General features: G+C 35.1%; 2 protein-coding genes across 3 annotated transcripts; one reads left to right on the top strand and one right to left on the bottom strand.

Annotated features, from left to right (window-relative positions):
• Window positions 1–1664: 1664 nt before the first annotated feature.
• LOC111988519 (uncharacterized) lies at window positions 1665–6689 on the bottom strand. Of its 2 annotated transcripts, none has more exons than XM_065760619.1 (5): window positions 6273–6689; window positions 5471–5621; window positions 3265–3485; window positions 2840–3013; window positions 1665–2110 (listed from the first exon to the last, which is right to left on the bottom strand). In XM_065760619.1, exons 1-5 carry the CDS (start codon window positions 6471–6473, stop codon window positions 2024–2026), a joined length of 834 nt encoding a protein of 277 aa, XP_065616691.1. In that variant the 5' UTR covers window positions 6474–6689; the 3' UTR covers window positions 1665–2023. The 2 variants fall into 2 exon arrangements, with proteins under 2 accessions (XP_065616691.1, XP_065616690.1); XM_065760618.1 differs by lacking the exon at window positions 1665–2110 and adding an exon at window positions 2523–2576 and having other exon boundaries at window positions 6273–6687.
• A 5649-nt stretch (window positions 6690–12338) lies between these two features.
• LOC111988517 (serine/threonine-protein kinase PBL35) lies at window positions 12339–17618 on the top strand. Its single transcript, XM_024020316.2, has 6 exons — window positions 12339–12802; window positions 13643–13965; window positions 14067–14202; window positions 14763–14896; window positions 14985–15108; window positions 16778–17618. Exons 1-6 carry the CDS (start codon window positions 12682–12684, stop codon window positions 17236–17238), a joined length of 1299 nt encoding a protein of 432 aa, XP_023876084.1. The 5' UTR covers window positions 12339–12681; the 3' UTR covers window positions 17239–17618.
• The last annotated feature ends 657 nt before the right edge of the window (window positions 17619–18275 follow it).

The following is an 18275-nucleotide window of genomic DNA, read 5'->3' as shown; positions in this document are numbered from 1 at the left end:
TTCTAATTTTGGTGTGCATCTATACTTATTGTCAAAGTATAACCCGAAACTAAACAACACATTGGCAAGGTTTTGTCTTTTGACTTGTTACATTGATGACCAATTAAAAAATATGTATATGGGCACGAACAAATATGTAAAGATGCTCTTAATTTCAATTTGTTTGGAAATTAATGAGATCTCCCTTTTGGGGTGAATATTAATTTTTATGGATGTTATTTTAGAAAAAATAAGAAAAATAGTTTATTTTAAAAAGCATAATATTCTATGTAAATATACTTTTAGATTAGTAGTTAACTAAATAAACATTTTATAAATAATCACTGATTTCAATAAAATAAATAAATACAACAGTCATGTAAAAAACCATGTCAAAAGGATATGAAAAGAAATGCAAGCAAAAGTATCAATTTCAAATAAACATAACCTTTTGCTTTTGTCCATAAATTGGGTCCCTGCATGCCCAAACCTTGCTAATCTTTTTAAGTCAATCCAATCATTAATCCATATGGTGCAAAGAACCATGATTATTCATGAAGACATGAACAATTTGATTCATTGCATCAAAGCAGAATTATCTGTTTCTATATCCAAGCATAGCTAAATTATGCTATCCATCCTAAAGCCATTCCCTCCTTAAGGAAGTAATCAGAGAAAAGTGCAAAGGAGAACCTTGCATGTGCGTAAAGAGAATTCCTGATAATGTCAATTACAGATTTGGCAGGCGTGCTCTTTGGGTGTGAACTAGATCCCAAAAGAAAAGAACCGAAACCTTTAGCTTAATTGGAATAATGGGGCCTTGTGTTTAGAATCCCTCATCACGATGAATATGTACTCTAGTGTATGCAATCAATTCTATTTGTATTTCACAATTTATTAAAATGAACGTGAATTCGAGAGTTACTCAGTGACTAAGTTTCTAACTCCTCTTTTGGTTTATGTTCAAGATGAATTTTCACCGCGTTTTTAACTTGCGGTTTTATAATGTTCACTTTTCAACAGTTAAAAATTGCATGAACTCTTTTTTCTTTTTTTTTCTTTTTAATAATTCGATAGTTATAATGAGGAATAGAAGATTTAAACTATGAACATTTCAATTCATCACCATGAGTTACCAGTTTAGCTAAAAGATTCTTGACAACACAAACTCACATTATTTAAAATTGCATTTTGAAGATGCAGGTCTTTGAACTCCTACAACTTAGACACTCCTAGTATTTCCAATGTTCAAATCTCTCCCCTTAACTATCGATGTATCCAACACACAATAAAACAAATACAAAACTTTCCGTTTTTTTGGTTTTGAAATAGTATTTTTTAAGGTGTGATTTCACCTTGCCTTAATGGACAAACACCGCTGTGTGACAACGCCATGTGAAATTGCCAACATGACATCCCATCTTCAAGATGGGATTTTACTTGAAGTCACATTTTAAAGATGAGTGTTTAAAGTCATGTATTCTCGTATTTTGTATCAACTAGCGGGTATTTTTACACTTTCATATTAAAAAAACAATTCCGTATAACATTTGTTATATAATTAATCTGTATTCAAAATCAAGGTTGGAGAAAGGGTTGGAGAACGCTCTATGCGGAAAAAGCTTCTCACTAGAGCATTACTTTATCAACAGACGAACCAGAAGTGTGAACCAGAGAGAAAAATATTAGAGATAATTTAAGCACCACTAATCTTTTTATCAAGGTATAGTGCTACAATATATTTATTTGATCTCTTAACGCATATACCTACAAACATCTATGATGTGTAACGATTTCAATTCAAATCGAGGACACAAACAATAAAGAGAAGTGACCCTTAATGATGCATTCAAACGAAAGTAAATGTGTCTTTCATCACTGCCTACCATTTGACTATAAGAGGGCAAACCCCCCACAAAGCAATTGGGACATCAGATACCATTTGTAGTGCCTACAGATAAATTGCACTACCTTTTTCACAGTAGTTGAAAGCACGATCAAATAGTAACCACCCACCAGGTCAAATTAACATATCCAAGAACCACTAGAAGACGTCAGGGTGGAAACGCCCTGGGATGGAGTTACTTTGTTGAGCCTGTTTTAGATGCATTGTCAATGCATAATTGTTCACCTGGTAGTGCATCACAAATCAAACAATAATCATCAGACTAAAGAAAATATAGAAAACAACAGCAGGAATATAGTTCAATCATGCAATGACTGTAAAGAAGCAAAGATCCAATCAAAATGACTATGCCAAGAAGACTAAATGCACAATTTTTATTAACATTTTCTTTCAAATGCCAAACAGCATAGCCTCAGAACACTCTGCTGCTGACATGGAACATGAGATCATATACAGAGTCAAGAAATTATGGGGTCTGTGAGTCAAACCTCTAATGTTCTCAGCTGATCCTGGTACTGGGATACCAGTTGCTTCAGATGTTGCAACTCCTGGTTCCTTTCTTCAGACTCTTTCTGACGTTCATGTTGGATAGACACTGCTCGCTTGAGAATTGAATTTTCCTGAATAAGTGCTTCTACTTGTTCCTTCAATGAGCCTGTTTTAGATGCATTGTCAATGCATAATTGTTCACCTGGTAGTGCATCACAAATCAAACAATAATCATCAGACTAAAGAAAATATAGAAAACAACAGCAGGAATATAGTTCAATCATGCAATGACTGTAAAGAAGCAAAGATCCAATCAAAATGACTATGCCAAGAAGACTAAATGCACAATTTTTATTAACATTTTCTTTCAAATGCCAAACAGCATAGCCTCAGAACACTCTGCTGCTGACATGGAACATGAGATCATATACAGAGTCAAGAAATTATGGGGTCTGTGAGTCAAACCTCTAATGTTCTCAGCTGATCCTGGTACTGGGATACCAGTTGCTTCAGATGTTGCAACTCCTGGTTCCTTTCTTCAGACTCTTTCTGACGTTCATGTTGGATAGACACTGCTCGCTTGAGAATTGAATTTTCCTGAATAAGTGCTTCTACTTGTTCCTTCAGCATCATGTTTTCCTACAATAGAGCAACCCACAATAAGTAAACAAAGCCTTAAAAGGAAACATGATATTATTAGATTTAAATTGTCCAAACCCTAACCCCAGCTGAAACTGCCCTGGCACCCCCTGCACTTCTCTCCCCATTTTTCCCATCCACCAAAGAAAATAAAAATAAAAAGGAAAGAACAATATGGGAATTTATGATTACATTCTGCATAATTGAGTAGCCACAATAACAGTAACAGAAATGACAGTAAAATAAACAACCTGGTGAAAGCTTTGGGTGGCCTCAGTGCTTGCACGTGCACAGATGGATCTCTCCAAAACCTCAAGCACTCTTGAAGCACGAGCTCTAGCATCATCTACATTGGAGGAACTCATCATTTCTCTAACAAAGAGCTCCACCCAGTCATTACCATCCATGGGAGGGTTCTGTGGAGCTGATTGCTCCTCACCAGGTGTGACCTCTCCATTATCTGTCACTACACCTGAAACAAAATATCGCACCCATCCCACGAAGAAGTCCAACACCAATTAGAAATGGTCGCAAGGGCCAAAAACTTAGAAAATCAAAGGTTTTGGTGGGTTGGGGGAGGGGGGGGGGGGAGGTAGGGGGCGCATATAGTTGACACCAATAATTATGACAATTGTCTTGTATTCTTTAAAAAATTTAGTCAGCAATGAAGCACATTAAGCAAGTTGCACTAAATTCTGTTAAATTTTAACAGGAATAGTTGCAAACCAAAAAGAGACAACAATTATGTAAGCAATACCCCCTGATTTCACATTCACCTTTTCAGTCATAAATTGCTTGAACTCGTTCTCTATTAGTTTACAAAATCTCAGATAAAATCTGAAACAATAGCATTGATTATTCTCGTCACCTGCAACATCTGGCACTTCACAAAAGCACCATCCATTTTCAAAGAAACTCGTTTCTTCTGAGTTTGGTTCAAATTTTCAAAAGCATGATGGGTGAGGATATCCTTTCAAAAAATCAGTGTTCATAACCCTTTTGCTATGTTGATTCCCTTACGTTAGAAGAATCAAGTTGGGGTCAAAAGCTGATTTAAGCAATGAGTAATTGCCAATAAGATTCAGTCAGGGGGTCAAAAGGTGCTTGATCCATTAGCACTAACATACCAATTCCCTTGACATGTTCTTGGCACCAACTTGATTCAGTATTGTTAATGGATTCCCTTCAGATGATTCCTTTCCACATGCTAATGGATCAAGTCAAAGTCAAGAAGTAGCTTTGCAACTTGTAGAGATGAAAAGATGGTTTCCATTGTCAGTGCAGATAAACATGTCTTACCATTACCATCATGTGCCGTTAAATTACCTAATGTTTTAGCCTAAAATTTTAGTTTTTATGGAACTGAAATTTTGATCAAAGTCAAGGTTTGAACTCTGAATTGGATTAAAATTCTTGAACCGGGATGCGGCAGCTGACAGCAACGTTATGGACTCTTTCTCTCTCTCTTAAATAGTAGCCTTGGCTATGTCTCAAGTACCAACTCTCTTTTTGATAAATCTCTAAATTGATCTCTATTTGTTAGCAGTCAACAAACATACTCATTTTCTTCCTCTAAAAAGGATTCAAGCAATGTTTCAAGGTCCAAAGCAAAGTTTACATTAAAAACTATAAAGAGAAGTCAAATATAGTCTAATGCCTAAACCCAGGTGGACTATTTGTAAATTTGAATGAAGAAAGTGGCTCATCAATACAATGGAGGAGACAATGTCTTCACATTGACCGACCAACCAAAGTTACAGGACTGCTAAACCTCCCAGAGATAAAATACAACTATATTCCAGTTTAATCTGCCATGAGTAATCACATCATCAACAAAAAAGGCATGGAGAAGCCCATGTGCCAATATGTGTCATTAGATAAAAGGGGAGACAGAGAACACAGAAATGGGGAAAAAAAGGAACAGCTAATGATTGAATTAAAATGTTTAAGGGATCATCAAATCAGAATCAATAATTAAGATCCCATGAGAATTATTGCCATATATCAGAATTCTAAGGTACAAAATGGGGAAGAGAGAGAGAGAGAGAGAGAGGCAAACATAAGGTACTCAAACTCAGGCAATGATCAGACAATCCAATAAAGGATAACCCCCTTATAGTCATATAGGTCATAGTGGTGGTGTTTGATGAATAGAAAATACATATTTCAAAAATTGTTCTGAACATTCTTTCATGGTTCAGTTTAATATATTATCAATGGTAATATATGTTCATACAGTTTATAATAAGTTACAAAAAAGGAAAACTATTAGACCTTGCATTACTGAACATACAGAGAGCAAACCTTCACATGCAAATAATTCATAAACAATAAAATTCCACAAACACACACATAAAGAAGAAACAAGTAAATCTGTCAAACCAATGCAAGTTAGAAACAGCCAGAAACATAAAGATTGAGTTCAAAGAACTGATTCAAAATATTTCGTAAGCATACCCTGTGATTGTACATTTGCTTCCGGTATTGCATCAGATTTGGGCGCAGCAGAACCCAAGTTATCACCAGTAGATCCTAAACGAAGCTCATTCAAACTTCTGATAGCGGAATCAAGATCATCACCACATTCTTCAAGCGCTCTCTCAAGAAGCTATAATGATCATAGTTCTCCTCAAATGTTAGTAACTACCACCATATTACATCAGGAGTTGTAAATTGTAATGCACATCCTCCAAATTTCAAAAGCACATTTAATGAGCTAACTGCATTCTCAAGACTATCCTAAAATCTTTTATTGGCTACCTTAATACATGAATTACCACATTTTTATCATAAATTATTGAGGTATAGTCTTGTGGATTATTCAGCAAATTAAATGTCCATCTATCCAAAATTAAAAACCAACATATTAGGAACAAAATAAAGTAAAGATTTACAGAATCAACTATTGCCACCATTTGAGCTAGAGCTAATTGGCGCATATTAAAAAAGTGAAATTCCCATTCCCCAAAGACTATTTCTTATTATTAAAAACAAACAAAAAGTAAAATAATTTCCATGAAATGTCAAAATTCAATAACAAGTAACATAATTTATAAAACAGAATACCAAATCGAATCAAACCCTAATAAGAAAAACCCAAAACAATGACCATCAATCAAAAGATATTAGAAAACAAAGAAAAGGTAACAAATTTGAACCAAACCGAAAATACCCAATTCGTATTTCTCATTTCTCATCCAAACCCACATGATTTAAAAAAAAAAAAAAAAAAGTAAATCAAAACACACCGATCCCATACCTTCTGGTCCATGTGAGGAAAAATAGCCGTGAGGTGGTGGATCAAATCGAAGGAGGAGGAAGAAGAGAGAGTAGTAGTTGCGGTGGTGGGCGGAGAGAATCGAACAGGTGAAGAAGAAGAGCAACGAATTCTCTTGGAAACAGGTGGGCTGAGATTATCTTCGAAAATGGAGGATCTCTTCCCGCACACTATGGCAGACATGTTTCGTTCCCTCCGCCTCTACTCTCTCTCCCTCTTCTCTATCTCCCACCCCTTCTCTCTCATTCACCGACTCTTTTCTTTTTTTCACCTCAACCCCCCCAAATATACTACCGTACAATTCTATTTCCCCCAGTATACAAACACAACAAGAGCTTGGAAAAAGTTAAAGAAATGGTAATAATATTAACTTATAGTCTTGAGATTAGAGAGAGAGAGAGAGAGAGTTTTTTTCTTTTTTGGATGAAAATATAGATGGTAAATAAATTAGGGTAGGCTAAGGCTCTGTGTCATTCACTGGTTGAAAAAAGCGGAGAGAAAGCGCAACCGTCCAACCACGCGTGGGGTAGGGGAAATGGATGACCAATCAGGAGCTGACACGTAGCCAAGATTCGTGAGTGGGATGAAACTTTAGATGTGAGACTTTCACTTCAGAGACGTGTTTCATTCAGTTTGGTTTGGATAGGAATATACATCTATAGTGGGCTTTTTGTCTGTTTGAGATTTTTATTTTTTTATGTTTTGAGAATCTTGTCTTTTGAGACATGATAGTTGATACCTTTGAGATTTTTTTTTTTTTTTTTTTTCTTGTCGTTTTGTATTTAATTAATAATTTCTAGTTGTTGTGGAATTATTTTATTTTATTTTATCCCTATCAATAGTTGTTGAACATGAAAGTCGACGGTACACGCACTTGGGTTTGTTGAAACTTCTTTGGCGAATGGGAAAGGGTGGCGGAGAAAAATAGAGAAGTGAAAAAGAGGGTTGAAAATGCACTCTTTTCACTTTTCTCTCTCTAGAACCGTCCGATTATAATGTTAAATGCCTCTCGTGGGTTCTAATTCTATAGCAATCTTTATCTCTTTTTTGTCTTTTGAGCTTGTGTTGTACTTGTCTCTTTCTCTCTCGTAAAGATAGATAGCAACTTAACTTGAGACTTGAGAGAGGCCTTGAGACAGACAAACTGGCAGATCAAGCAGGAAATGAAAAAGGTGCATCATGGCCCAACCCAACTTTACATTCGTTTGGGTTCAGAGCTCTTCACATTTTTTTGTCTTTGTAAGTGGTGAAAAGGTGGGGTGGGAGGTCTTGAAATGGCCCATCAGGGCAACAAAATACATTGGGTAGAACCGGTCTAATATAGACCTTAAATAAACAGGCCCAACAAAATGCCCCCAAGTCCAACTAAAAGTGTAGATTCATCCATGGAGTTTTCTACTTTGTGACATTTTTTTTTTTGATGAAATTGTGGCATGTTTGTTTAGGAGGGCAGATTAAACTACAATTTTTTTTTTAATAAAAAAAATATAGCCTTTAAAAATTTTACTTTTATCTAGGTATAGTTTTTCAAACAACTTATTTCCAAAGAGCCCTAAATAAGGGAGTATCTTACCCATGCTCAGGAATTAAACAAAAAAAGATGATACATTTATTCAGGCAAGAGTCGGTCTAAGGAATATGACCATAGTTTCATATCCTTTCAAAGTGTGTTAGTGATTCTTATTAACTGATGAAAGATATTAGTGATGAGGGTTATAGGTGTTAGTCCCAAACCCACCTTAAAAATAATACTCTATCTTATGCTTCCGTGGAGGAGAAAATAAATTTTGCGCCTTCACTCAGATTGTGAGTTGTGTAACTCATCTCAAAACAAATTAGTAATAATAAAAAAAATACACTCAAATTTTTTATAACATTCGACATCGCTATGTACACATTTGCATTAGTGAGCAAAACTCATCCCCACACATCATTTCTTACCAGTGGAGTAGAGCAGGACCAATCAGACTAGATGGAGTATTTTTTTTTCCATCCATATTGTCAAGCACCTCTAGATCCAAATCCAATAATGAATGCGTCACATCTAGGAATAGATCTTGATAGGGTAAATCACTAAATCATGGAAAAGAATATATGCATATTTTGGTAAGTTCGTTTTAACAAAATTCCAAAGAAAATTTCCCCCTTTACTTTTTTTTTTTTTTGATAGAAAAGAAAAGAAAATTATGATGAAGAACTCGTTTTAAAGTTCGAATATATATTGTGTCTTTCTAAATCTTTGGTCGTATTATTTTGTTCGTTCCGCTTCACCCATTTTTGCGAGTCCTTTTCCATATATGTAAATGGGTTTGAGTGTTAAATTCACTGTGCTTCACAAAATATGCTTTCGGTTTGTGGCTTTAATTATATTTTTCATGTGAAGGGCCAAAAGTACAAGCAATAACATTATATAGAGACCATATCCAAAAGATGCTACCCATGCTGTCCACTGAGTTGAATTGATAATTGGGTTAACTGCAATCACTCAGTTTAGTTGTTGGCTTTCACACACGCTATGGTGGAAACTAGTCAAGAAGCATCTTCACATCAATCACATATTCTTTAGGATATATATCATATTTCATTCTTTCTGCCAAGCCACCAATGGCATCTCATAAACATAAATAGTAGCAACCATGATTAAGATACCTGACATGCACAAGTGGTTCACTGTGTTTTTGGTTTAGTCAACCTGAAAATTTTGCCTGCCCAAAACCAATTTTCATTTTGAACTAGCTAGGTACATTGGATAATTTGGATGGTTCATGGATCATATCAGATCATGATTATGATTATCTATATATACAGCTTGATTTCTTTGGGCCCTAGGGATACTACTCAGTTGGTCCAATTCAGTAAGGGCATAGTATATTTTGTTGATCTCAACTCTCTCTCTCTCTCTAAAAAAAAATCAAAACCTCCAGAGCTTTCTCCTACACCAATTATATGGGTTGGTAACTTTATACCTCCAAAAATAGGATATCTTGTTTGCATATGATGACACTGAGTGGGCTTCACTGGTCAGTGTTCCAACTTCCAAACTCTCTCTCCGAAATGGTGGGGGCCTATAAAGGTAGGACCCACCCACTTAGTGGGGGCAATTGGTACTAAAAGCCCTTTCCAACAAGACCTTGTCCAAGTTGCATGCACAGTGTAGAAAAAAGAATAGGATCTCTCTCTCTCTCACATCGCTTTTCTTCACCCAAAGCATCATAGAATACAATTTTATTTTGTTTTATGGTTGGTTGATGAAATGACCTCTCACCAAGCACCTCCCTCCATACCCTAACCCCACTCTCCCTCTCTTCTTCTCTCTTTATTTAACAAATATATAGACTTTCAAGAGAAAAACCCACCTATGATAAACCTGCTAATTCGATATAGGAATATATATATCTACACTTTTATTGTCTAGAGGGAGACTGATTGGATTGCACTCAAATATACTCTTGACTATCTTTCTATTAGTTTTGACCAATCGATCGATAATATGACCAAGATTTTTGTTTTTTTGTTTTTTTTTTTTTTTTAACTCATAGCAAAACTTATTTGATTAAGGAAAGCTTTTGGAGATAAAATCTAGCAAATTTACAAACTACTTCTATGGAAAGATCTTTAAGCTCAGTAGGTGCCAGAATTGACAGTAACCCAAATCTAAACCCACAGAGAGAGAGAGAGGGAGAGATCTAAGTCAAGAAAGTGAAATCCAAAAGTGAAAGAAAACCTCAGGACCAAAGCAAAGTCCCATTTCCTAATAATGGAGAATAACATAGTGGTGCATATCATGCTACTTCTAAAAATATGCCATCCTTGTTTTTTTTTTTTTTTTTTTTTGTCTTTTTGGAAATCAAAATGCTTGCGTACGTTAAATAGTATGAACGTTAATCTTAGTTGCTTAATTTCAAGGCATATTACTGATTGGCAGTGTGTGGAAACCTTCTGGAAACTGAAGCAAATCCACTAAAACTTTATTGGTTCATATTCTTCATATAATTTTTTTAATGCCAAGATCCTAGTTTCAGCCAAGAATATTATTCTATTTTTATCTCCTATTTGTTTATTGTTTCTTTTTTGATTCAAAGCTTGAATGTCAGTTCTCAAAGATCTCGGGTATAGTTTCTATTTTCCTCCTTTATTCGGTGGGGATATTACGTCCGTACTCTCCCCCCCCATCTTTGAAATTATTGCTTTTCTTCTTAACCTAACCTTAAAAATAAATTAAAATAAAATTGTTCATACAACCATTGGTTCAAAAAAAAAAACTATTGGTTAAATGCCACTCTTGACTATTGTCTTCTATAAAAGATTGAGGGATAAATCAAATTCCAAAAAAAAAAAAAGCCTATAGTGCAAGTTGGCTAGTTGTTATTATGTTCTTCACCAAATATGGAACTCAAACTAACTTCAAGTCAATTGTCAAGCAGTTTACAGGCAATCTTTTACCATATATAAGCAAGTAGGACTAAATTTAGGAGGTTGGCCACATGAAATAGAGGCATCCATATAGTCCATTTCCCAAAATTGCTACAGGGTCTCAATCAAACACTTATATATCTTCCCAAACAATGGTAGCTAGATAAAGCATAAAGTTTACTTTTATTTTTTTATTAGAGGCTTATCAAGCATAGATACATGATTTATGGAATTGACTCCCATAAGCAAGGTATACCAATGTTTTTTTTTTTTTTATAAACAAAAAAAAAAATTGTAGGATGAGGCCACCAAATGTAGCATTCTACTTAGGCATAACTATAGTAGCATCTTATCAATTGGGATTAAGCCTGCAAAAAGTGAATTGATTAAGCCATAGCCAACCTCACAAAGGGAATACAAATCTTCCGTACCACATTTTGTGTTTCATTTTATATTTCAACAATCACAATTTTTCATGTGTTTTTTTTTTTTTTTCATTTTAAACTTTGGCTATTTTATAAGGAAAATTAAACAAATATATGACAAGTTGTGACTGGTAAAATATAAAGTGAAATACCAAAAATGGTACAGAGAATTTGTATTCCACCAAAGGTACTAGTGAACATTGGACTAATGACGTGGAAATAATTTCAAGTGCTTCCTATTTTAGATTTGACATTAAGAACTACCACCCACCAGATCCCCGGGCGGGGGGGGGGGGGGGGGGTGGTGGTTGGAAGCCCAACGTCAGTAGACCACCACCCTCGATGGTGCAAGATATACCATTTATTATTGGAGTTTACACAATAGTATAGTTTCAACTAAATTGCATGGTTTAGTCCACAAAGTTTGACATTTTTTGTTTCTCAAAAAAAAAAATGTTGACATTTTTTTCTTTCAAAATAACTCTTATACTTTAAAATGTTTCAATTTAATCCTATAATTATTAAATTGCTTCAAAAATACTCTTATTGTTATTGAATTTATGGAAAATGATGATGTATCAAAAGGATTTCATGTTACATCATAGGTTCCACATCATCAAACTAACTTCAATTTATTGAATTACATTAGCATTTTTCATTAATCAAATGACGTTAAAGACTTGTCAAGAACTAAGTATGCAATTTAACTAATAATTTTCATCAAAAGGAAGACGGCATGAAATAGGAATTTTAAAAATAATATCTTAATATTTTCCATAAAACGTTAATGGTCATAAAGGGAGGCATCAATCAATATCTTAGGAAGTAATCCTCTTGCATTTTCTTAATTTTGTAGAAGAAAACAAAAAAGAAATATCCTTGCAAAGTGATTGATAGGTTTCCATAATCGCCAAATAAAACCTTTTTTTTTATGTAATGTTTTGTGGGTATAACAAAGATATGGATACAATTTTTTTTATAAAAAAATTTCTAATTGTTAAAGCGGTTAATAGTAGACACAATTAACACTCATAGATCCACCTCTTAGAGTTAATCACTTCAATTGAGTGTGAAATTTGATGAGAAAAAAATTGTCTATGGCATTTTTTTTATGGAGTGTCCATGGCATTATTATTATTTGTGAGTAATATAAATATTTGTTTGACACAAAATGTTTTTGGTAATTTTGTCATGTTAGAGAGAGAGAGAGAAAAATTCCCATGATCCCATTTCCATCCCCCACACAAAAGGTGGTGGGAAAAAAGTTCTTTTTGTACACACTGCGATGATGGCGATGATGATGCCTGCAATCTCCAACAGCAGCAGCAACAACAACCATAACACTTTCTCACTCTCTCTCTATCTTTTGTACTCTCTCTGTCTCTCTCTCTCTCTCTCTCTCTCTACTTGCCTCTTTCCCTTCTTCTCCTCTGTTCTCTTCCCTCACAACCATGGCTGATTCCTTCTTTTCTCACCGCTCTCATCCAATTATTATAATGGGAACCCATCAAAGTTAAAAGAATCAGCCAAAAGAAGAAGCAGAAGAGAGAGTTATGGAGAAGAAGTGTGGGTGCTGGGCTGTGTTGAAACGCGGCGTTAGAGGTTCCTGCAAGTCCTCTGCTTCTAAAGACTCTGCCAACACTATCCCTCGTACTAGTCTAGTTTATGACGCAGGTATTTCTTTTATATATATATATATATATATAAACACACACTTTTTGTCACAAACATACAAATATGTGTGTTACTCTATTTTTGGTACTCAATTTTAGTACTTTCTGCTACTTTTAAATCTGCAAGATTGATATAACTTATCTCAGAAAATGCTCCATTTCTGCCTTCATATGGGTCTCCTCTGTTTTTACATTCTGTGAGACTCTCTCTCTCTCTCTCTCTCTCAAATTCTAAAGTAATTCAACTCATTTTCTGTGGAACTTGGATTTGAAAGGTAATTTACTCAATTCCCCTGTTTTCTACAAACCATTTAAATTTTGAGTTTCTGATGAGGACTCCTGTATATTGTGAGATCATGATGTAGTTGTGAAGTAGACAACAGATCCCAAACTGGGTCTCTGCTAGTGATTCTAATATCATCATTTTCTTTAGTTCTAGCTACAAAATACAAATTTTCTTGTTCTGTGTGAGAAGAATATTGTGACAATTGAGAGTTAACTGGTTTTTCTTCTAATAGCTGCGTAATCGATAATTCTGTTCTTGGGATCGTCTAAGGCCTTGGTACTTAATATGGAAAGTAGTCAACCTTTTTCAGATAAAGCTGCACAATTTTTCATGCCACCTTGACATCTCACTGAATTCCCAAGTTTTGCAAAATATGAGCTCTCATGTGTCTATTCTAGATGTTGATTGTAATAGTTCATTTCTGCAGAGTTTGTTGATGCTCTTTGTGAAGCCTTTGTAGCTCAAAGCAAGCTAACTTGACATCTATCATGTATTTTTTGTATGAGAGGGGTTGTGATTAAATCAGAACTTTTGACAATCATTCTGCCAATGCAGCGACTGAAACACGATATCTAAATGCTAGCAACAGAGAACTCTGTGCTCCCAATGAAGCTCAGCTATCATCGGATAAGCCTAATCCACCACCAACATCAGAAAGCAAAACTCCATGCCAGCTGCTTCAATTTTCTTTTCAGGAACTAAAAGCTGCTACCGGAAATTTCAGACCCGATAGTATTCTTGGGGAGGGTGGATTTGGATATGTGTTCAAAGGATGGATTGAGGAAAATGGGACAGCACCAGCAAAGCCTGGGTCAGGAATTACAGTTGCGGTCAAAAGCTTGAAGCCAGATGGTCTGCAGGGCCATAGAGAATGGGTGGTTAGTAGAATATCTGCTTTGGGTTAGTAGATTGATGTCAAAAGTAAATTGTTAGTTAGATGCTGGAAATTGGGAGTGTAACTGTCACTTACTTAATGCAGGCTGAGGTTGACTTTCTTGGACAGCTTCACCATCCCAATCTCGTTAAGCTTATTGGGTACTGCATTGAAGATGACCAACGGCTGCTTGTTTATGAATTTATGACCCGTGGAAGTCTTGAGAACCATCTTTTTAGAAGTGAGTGTAGCTATGGTTTAACCTTCCTACTTCAAATTTTTATTGCAACTCATCTTGCTTAACTTTTATATTGTGGTGTTTATTCTGGAAAACTGCAATGAGAAAGTTGCTTGGCATTACTATTTTCTAAATTTTAATTAAGAGAATTTGTCTTCTGAAACATAAGTGATATTGTTACAATAAATTTTATTTTCTTATTAAGCATGGAATATTTGTTCTTCTGACTCCAATATTTAATTTCCCCCTTTTTTCTCCACTTTCTCTCCGATATCTCATGCAATCATTGAATCCTAAAATCCCTTCCATGTTGAAGTTTGATTTTCCTTTAGGAGTATAAGCCTATAGATATGTTCTATGTTTTTACAACAATTCTTCTAGATCAAAGATTGATGGATGCTTAAATTAAGATAATGCCTTCAATTTAACCTTTTCTTTTCTTTTCTCTTGCCTTTTTTTTTTAAAAATTTTTTAAATTTTGTATAATCTTGTATTTTTCACATGATCATGCAACTTCATAATGCTGTATTAAAACAATGCTGATTTTGTCAAAATTTTTGAAGGGACCATACCTCTTCCATGGTCCAATAGGATTAAGATTGCACTTGGCGCAGCAAAAGGATTGGCCTTCCTCCATAATGGTCCAGAACCAGTCATATATAGAGACTTCAAGACATCCAACATATTGCTTGATTCGGTACGTAAATAATCATATTAGTGAATGATGAATTTCAGATTTTTTGTTACACTTAGTTGTTAATACTATAAGGGATTGTCTTCTATAGGAGTATAATGCAAAGCTTTCAGATTTTGGTCTAGCCAAAGCGGGGCCACGAGGAGACAAAACGCATGTCTCTACCAGGGTTGTTGGAACTTATGGGTATGCTGCTCCAGAATATGTAATGACAGGTAAGAAGGTGCTAGAAGAAATTTTGAACTTATTGAAAGTTTTCAAACTCTCATGTACCGTACAAGCCTTCTGTTTGGTATCAGAGGAAATCCTACAAGCTATAACAAGCAGGGACGGACCCAAGTGCAGGGCAAAAGGGGCCCGGGGCCCCCCCCGGGTCCAAAAAAACCAGTCAGCCCAAGAGTTTTCAAAAGTCCATGAAAACCTTAAAAAAAATATATTGTATAAATCTATTTATAATAATAATAATAATAATATAATATATAATAATGTGGTTTATATTAGAATATTAAATTATCTATTTATATCTGATAACAGTAGGAGGACAAATAATTTTTTAATTGTTTGATTTGATCTAATTGCACTTAAATAGTAATTTGCACCTCATTGTTCACACTTTCTTTTAACAAAAATTATTGTATAAATCTTCAAAATTTCATACCTATTAATTAATTTTTTATCCTAAATGCTGAAACATTAGATGTAACTTCTTAGAAAAACTCTAAAATGTAAAAAGGTAAGTTCAAACCTATTAACCTAAGCACAAATAATTTAGTACAATGAAAAAAATGTAGGCACAAGTTTACTTAAAGTTAGTTTATGAAATAAAGTAATTTAATTTTGGTCATAATTTGGGCCAAATTAACTTGAGTTTTTTGCATTTTGAGCCAATGTAGGCTTAACCTATTAACACAATGTAGGCATAACTAACTTGCTCCTTCTAAGAAAATTTCCTGGCTTTACCAGTGACTATATGAATATGCGTTTGATTTTTTTTTTTTTCGCTTATCTCCGGCCCCCCCTAACTTGAAATCCTGCGTCCATCCCTGAACAAGGTTGAATATCTATATACAAAAGCAGAAAGATTTACAAGCTTGGATACCATTTGTACAAGTAGGCATTTGTATTCAATCTTGGACCAGAAAAAAATCTGGATGCTTAAGGACAAGTTCAAAAATTTAGATTCTGGCTTTAATATGGTTAAATAATTAATGGTCAGAAGACTTCATAGCAAGATTTAGTGAGGCCTTCAGATAGCAGATAAGGTGATTGACTACACACTGAAGTTGGTGATAAGACATTGTGTCATCTCTAAAATCACCAATGTGTTCATTTATGATCATGACTGACTTCATCAGAACCTAAATGACCTGATTTCTAGTGTCAAGTATACACTCACTTAAAGCTACAAAAATCATATGAGTTTCTGTTGAATGTGCTTACATCAGAGCATGGACACACAGGCACATGGTTCAGAAAAATTTTCAATTTTTGAGTATTTGGACCTTTAAACCCTGTGTTTTGTACTTCCACTTGCATGACAAATATGAGGATTTCAATATCTTTTACCTTCACATGGCTAATTGTAGGATGACTAAATTGATCTTGAGGTACTGATTTTATGATGTCAGATTAGACAGTGAAAGATTTTCTTGAAGAGAATCCATTTAAGTTCATCAAATGAGATATTTCATATCAATCTGATAACGATGTTGCATTTAGCATTGACTATTTAATTAGTTGGTCCTGCAACCCCAAATACTTAAGTTCTGTGCAGTTCAGATGCTTCAGGTCTTTGGCTCACAAGCAAGTCATCTCATATATTTCTTGTACCGTAAGAAGTTTGAGATCTAACCAATTTTACAATTTTGGCTCTTCTTTCCCCAGGACACTTGACATCTAAAAGTGACGTTTATAGCTTTGGAGTTGTGCTTCTTGAAATTTTAACGGGCAGAAGATCAATGGACAAGAAACGTCCTAGTGGGGAACAAAATCTTGTTACATGGGCTCGGCCATATCTAGCTGACAACAAGCGAAAGCCACCTTATCAGCTGGTGGATCCCCGCTTGGAACTGAATTACTCTCTTAGAGGAGTGCAGAAAGTCTCTCAGTTAGCTTACAACTGCCTTAGTAGGGACTCGAAATCGCGCCCCACCATGGATGAAGTTGTTAAGGTTCTGACTCCATTGCAAGATCTTAATGACCTTGCCATCTTATCCCACCATTCTCGATTATCTCAACAAGGGAGACGCAAGAAGAAGTCAGATGGAACTCCACAGATCACATACACCCATTGCAAGAGCATCAGAGACTCTCCACTGAATACTGGCAAGCAGCATTATAGATGATGAGCAATCGCATCCCTTTAATCGGCTCAACTATTTGATGAAACAAAAGTTTGGGTGCCACCTGTTTCAACTGGGATGTCTGAAGACTATATTTCAAGCTTATATAATTTTTGGGTGTTTGAATTTTGCCAGAGCATCAGGGACAATGGATTAGGAAAGGTACATCAGTTTCCTTTTCTTAAACCCTTACGTTAAAAAGCTAACCATCAATTTGGAACATTCCTCACAATTTGCCTGTGTTGTAATTGAGCTATCTCCTGTAATTAGATAAAACCTGTCATTTCCAAGATTGTTATTTGCAACTGCCTGATTTTTCCAACTGCTTTGAGTTGTGGTAATTTCATTATTCTATTAAATGTAGTCAAGGTATTATGCTTCAATTCATTCTACAGAATTTTACTCCTAGAATTTGATCCACTTTTGGCCAATCATTTAGTGTTTGCTTCAACTAGGAACTTTATATATTAGCTAAATACCAAGATTTATCTGGGCTCAATCAGTACAGAAGTCTATGTGGGCAGAGAGTCATTGGAGCTGGACCATCAAACCCCAGCATCTATCCATGTCATGTTCCAGGCAAACAAGCTTTCCAGCAAAAAATCAAAGCATATACTGCCTTGAAAGATACAAAGCATGTATATGTCTATATGCAAAGCATAAATATCTATGACATTCATTTTGCCTTCACATGTTTTTGATGTCACATAAGACTAGGATCTGTTTTAGCAACTTATTCCATGTCTCATTTCTAGCTAGAAAGGACATATTTCTAGTTGCACTAAAGAGTGTTAACCACCTAATCTCAAAAGGACTCAAGCAGCAATAACTCTCTAAAGTAGCCTTGCCAACAAAGAGGAAAATGTCGATGCCACCAGCAGCACTTCTATCTTTTACCTGTATGAGACCACTCTGACCCTTTTTAGCTTTCTGTCTTCCCAAATAAGAAGCTATTTTCTTCTTTTGATAGGTTCAAGTTCAACAGTCGTTCCAGCCATAACTATACCAACCTGAAATTTTTTTATATATTACTTTAAAGC

The sequence above is a fragment of the Quercus suber genome, unplaced genomic scaffold (genome assembly GCF_002906115.3).
Source record: "Quercus suber isolate HL8 unplaced genomic scaffold, Cork oak 2.0 scaffold_375, whole genome shotgun sequence".
Taxonomy (NCBI): Eukaryota; Viridiplantae; Streptophyta; class Magnoliopsida; order Fagales; family Fagaceae; genus Quercus; species Quercus suber.
This window is presented reverse-complemented; position numbering and strand designations above follow the sequence as displayed.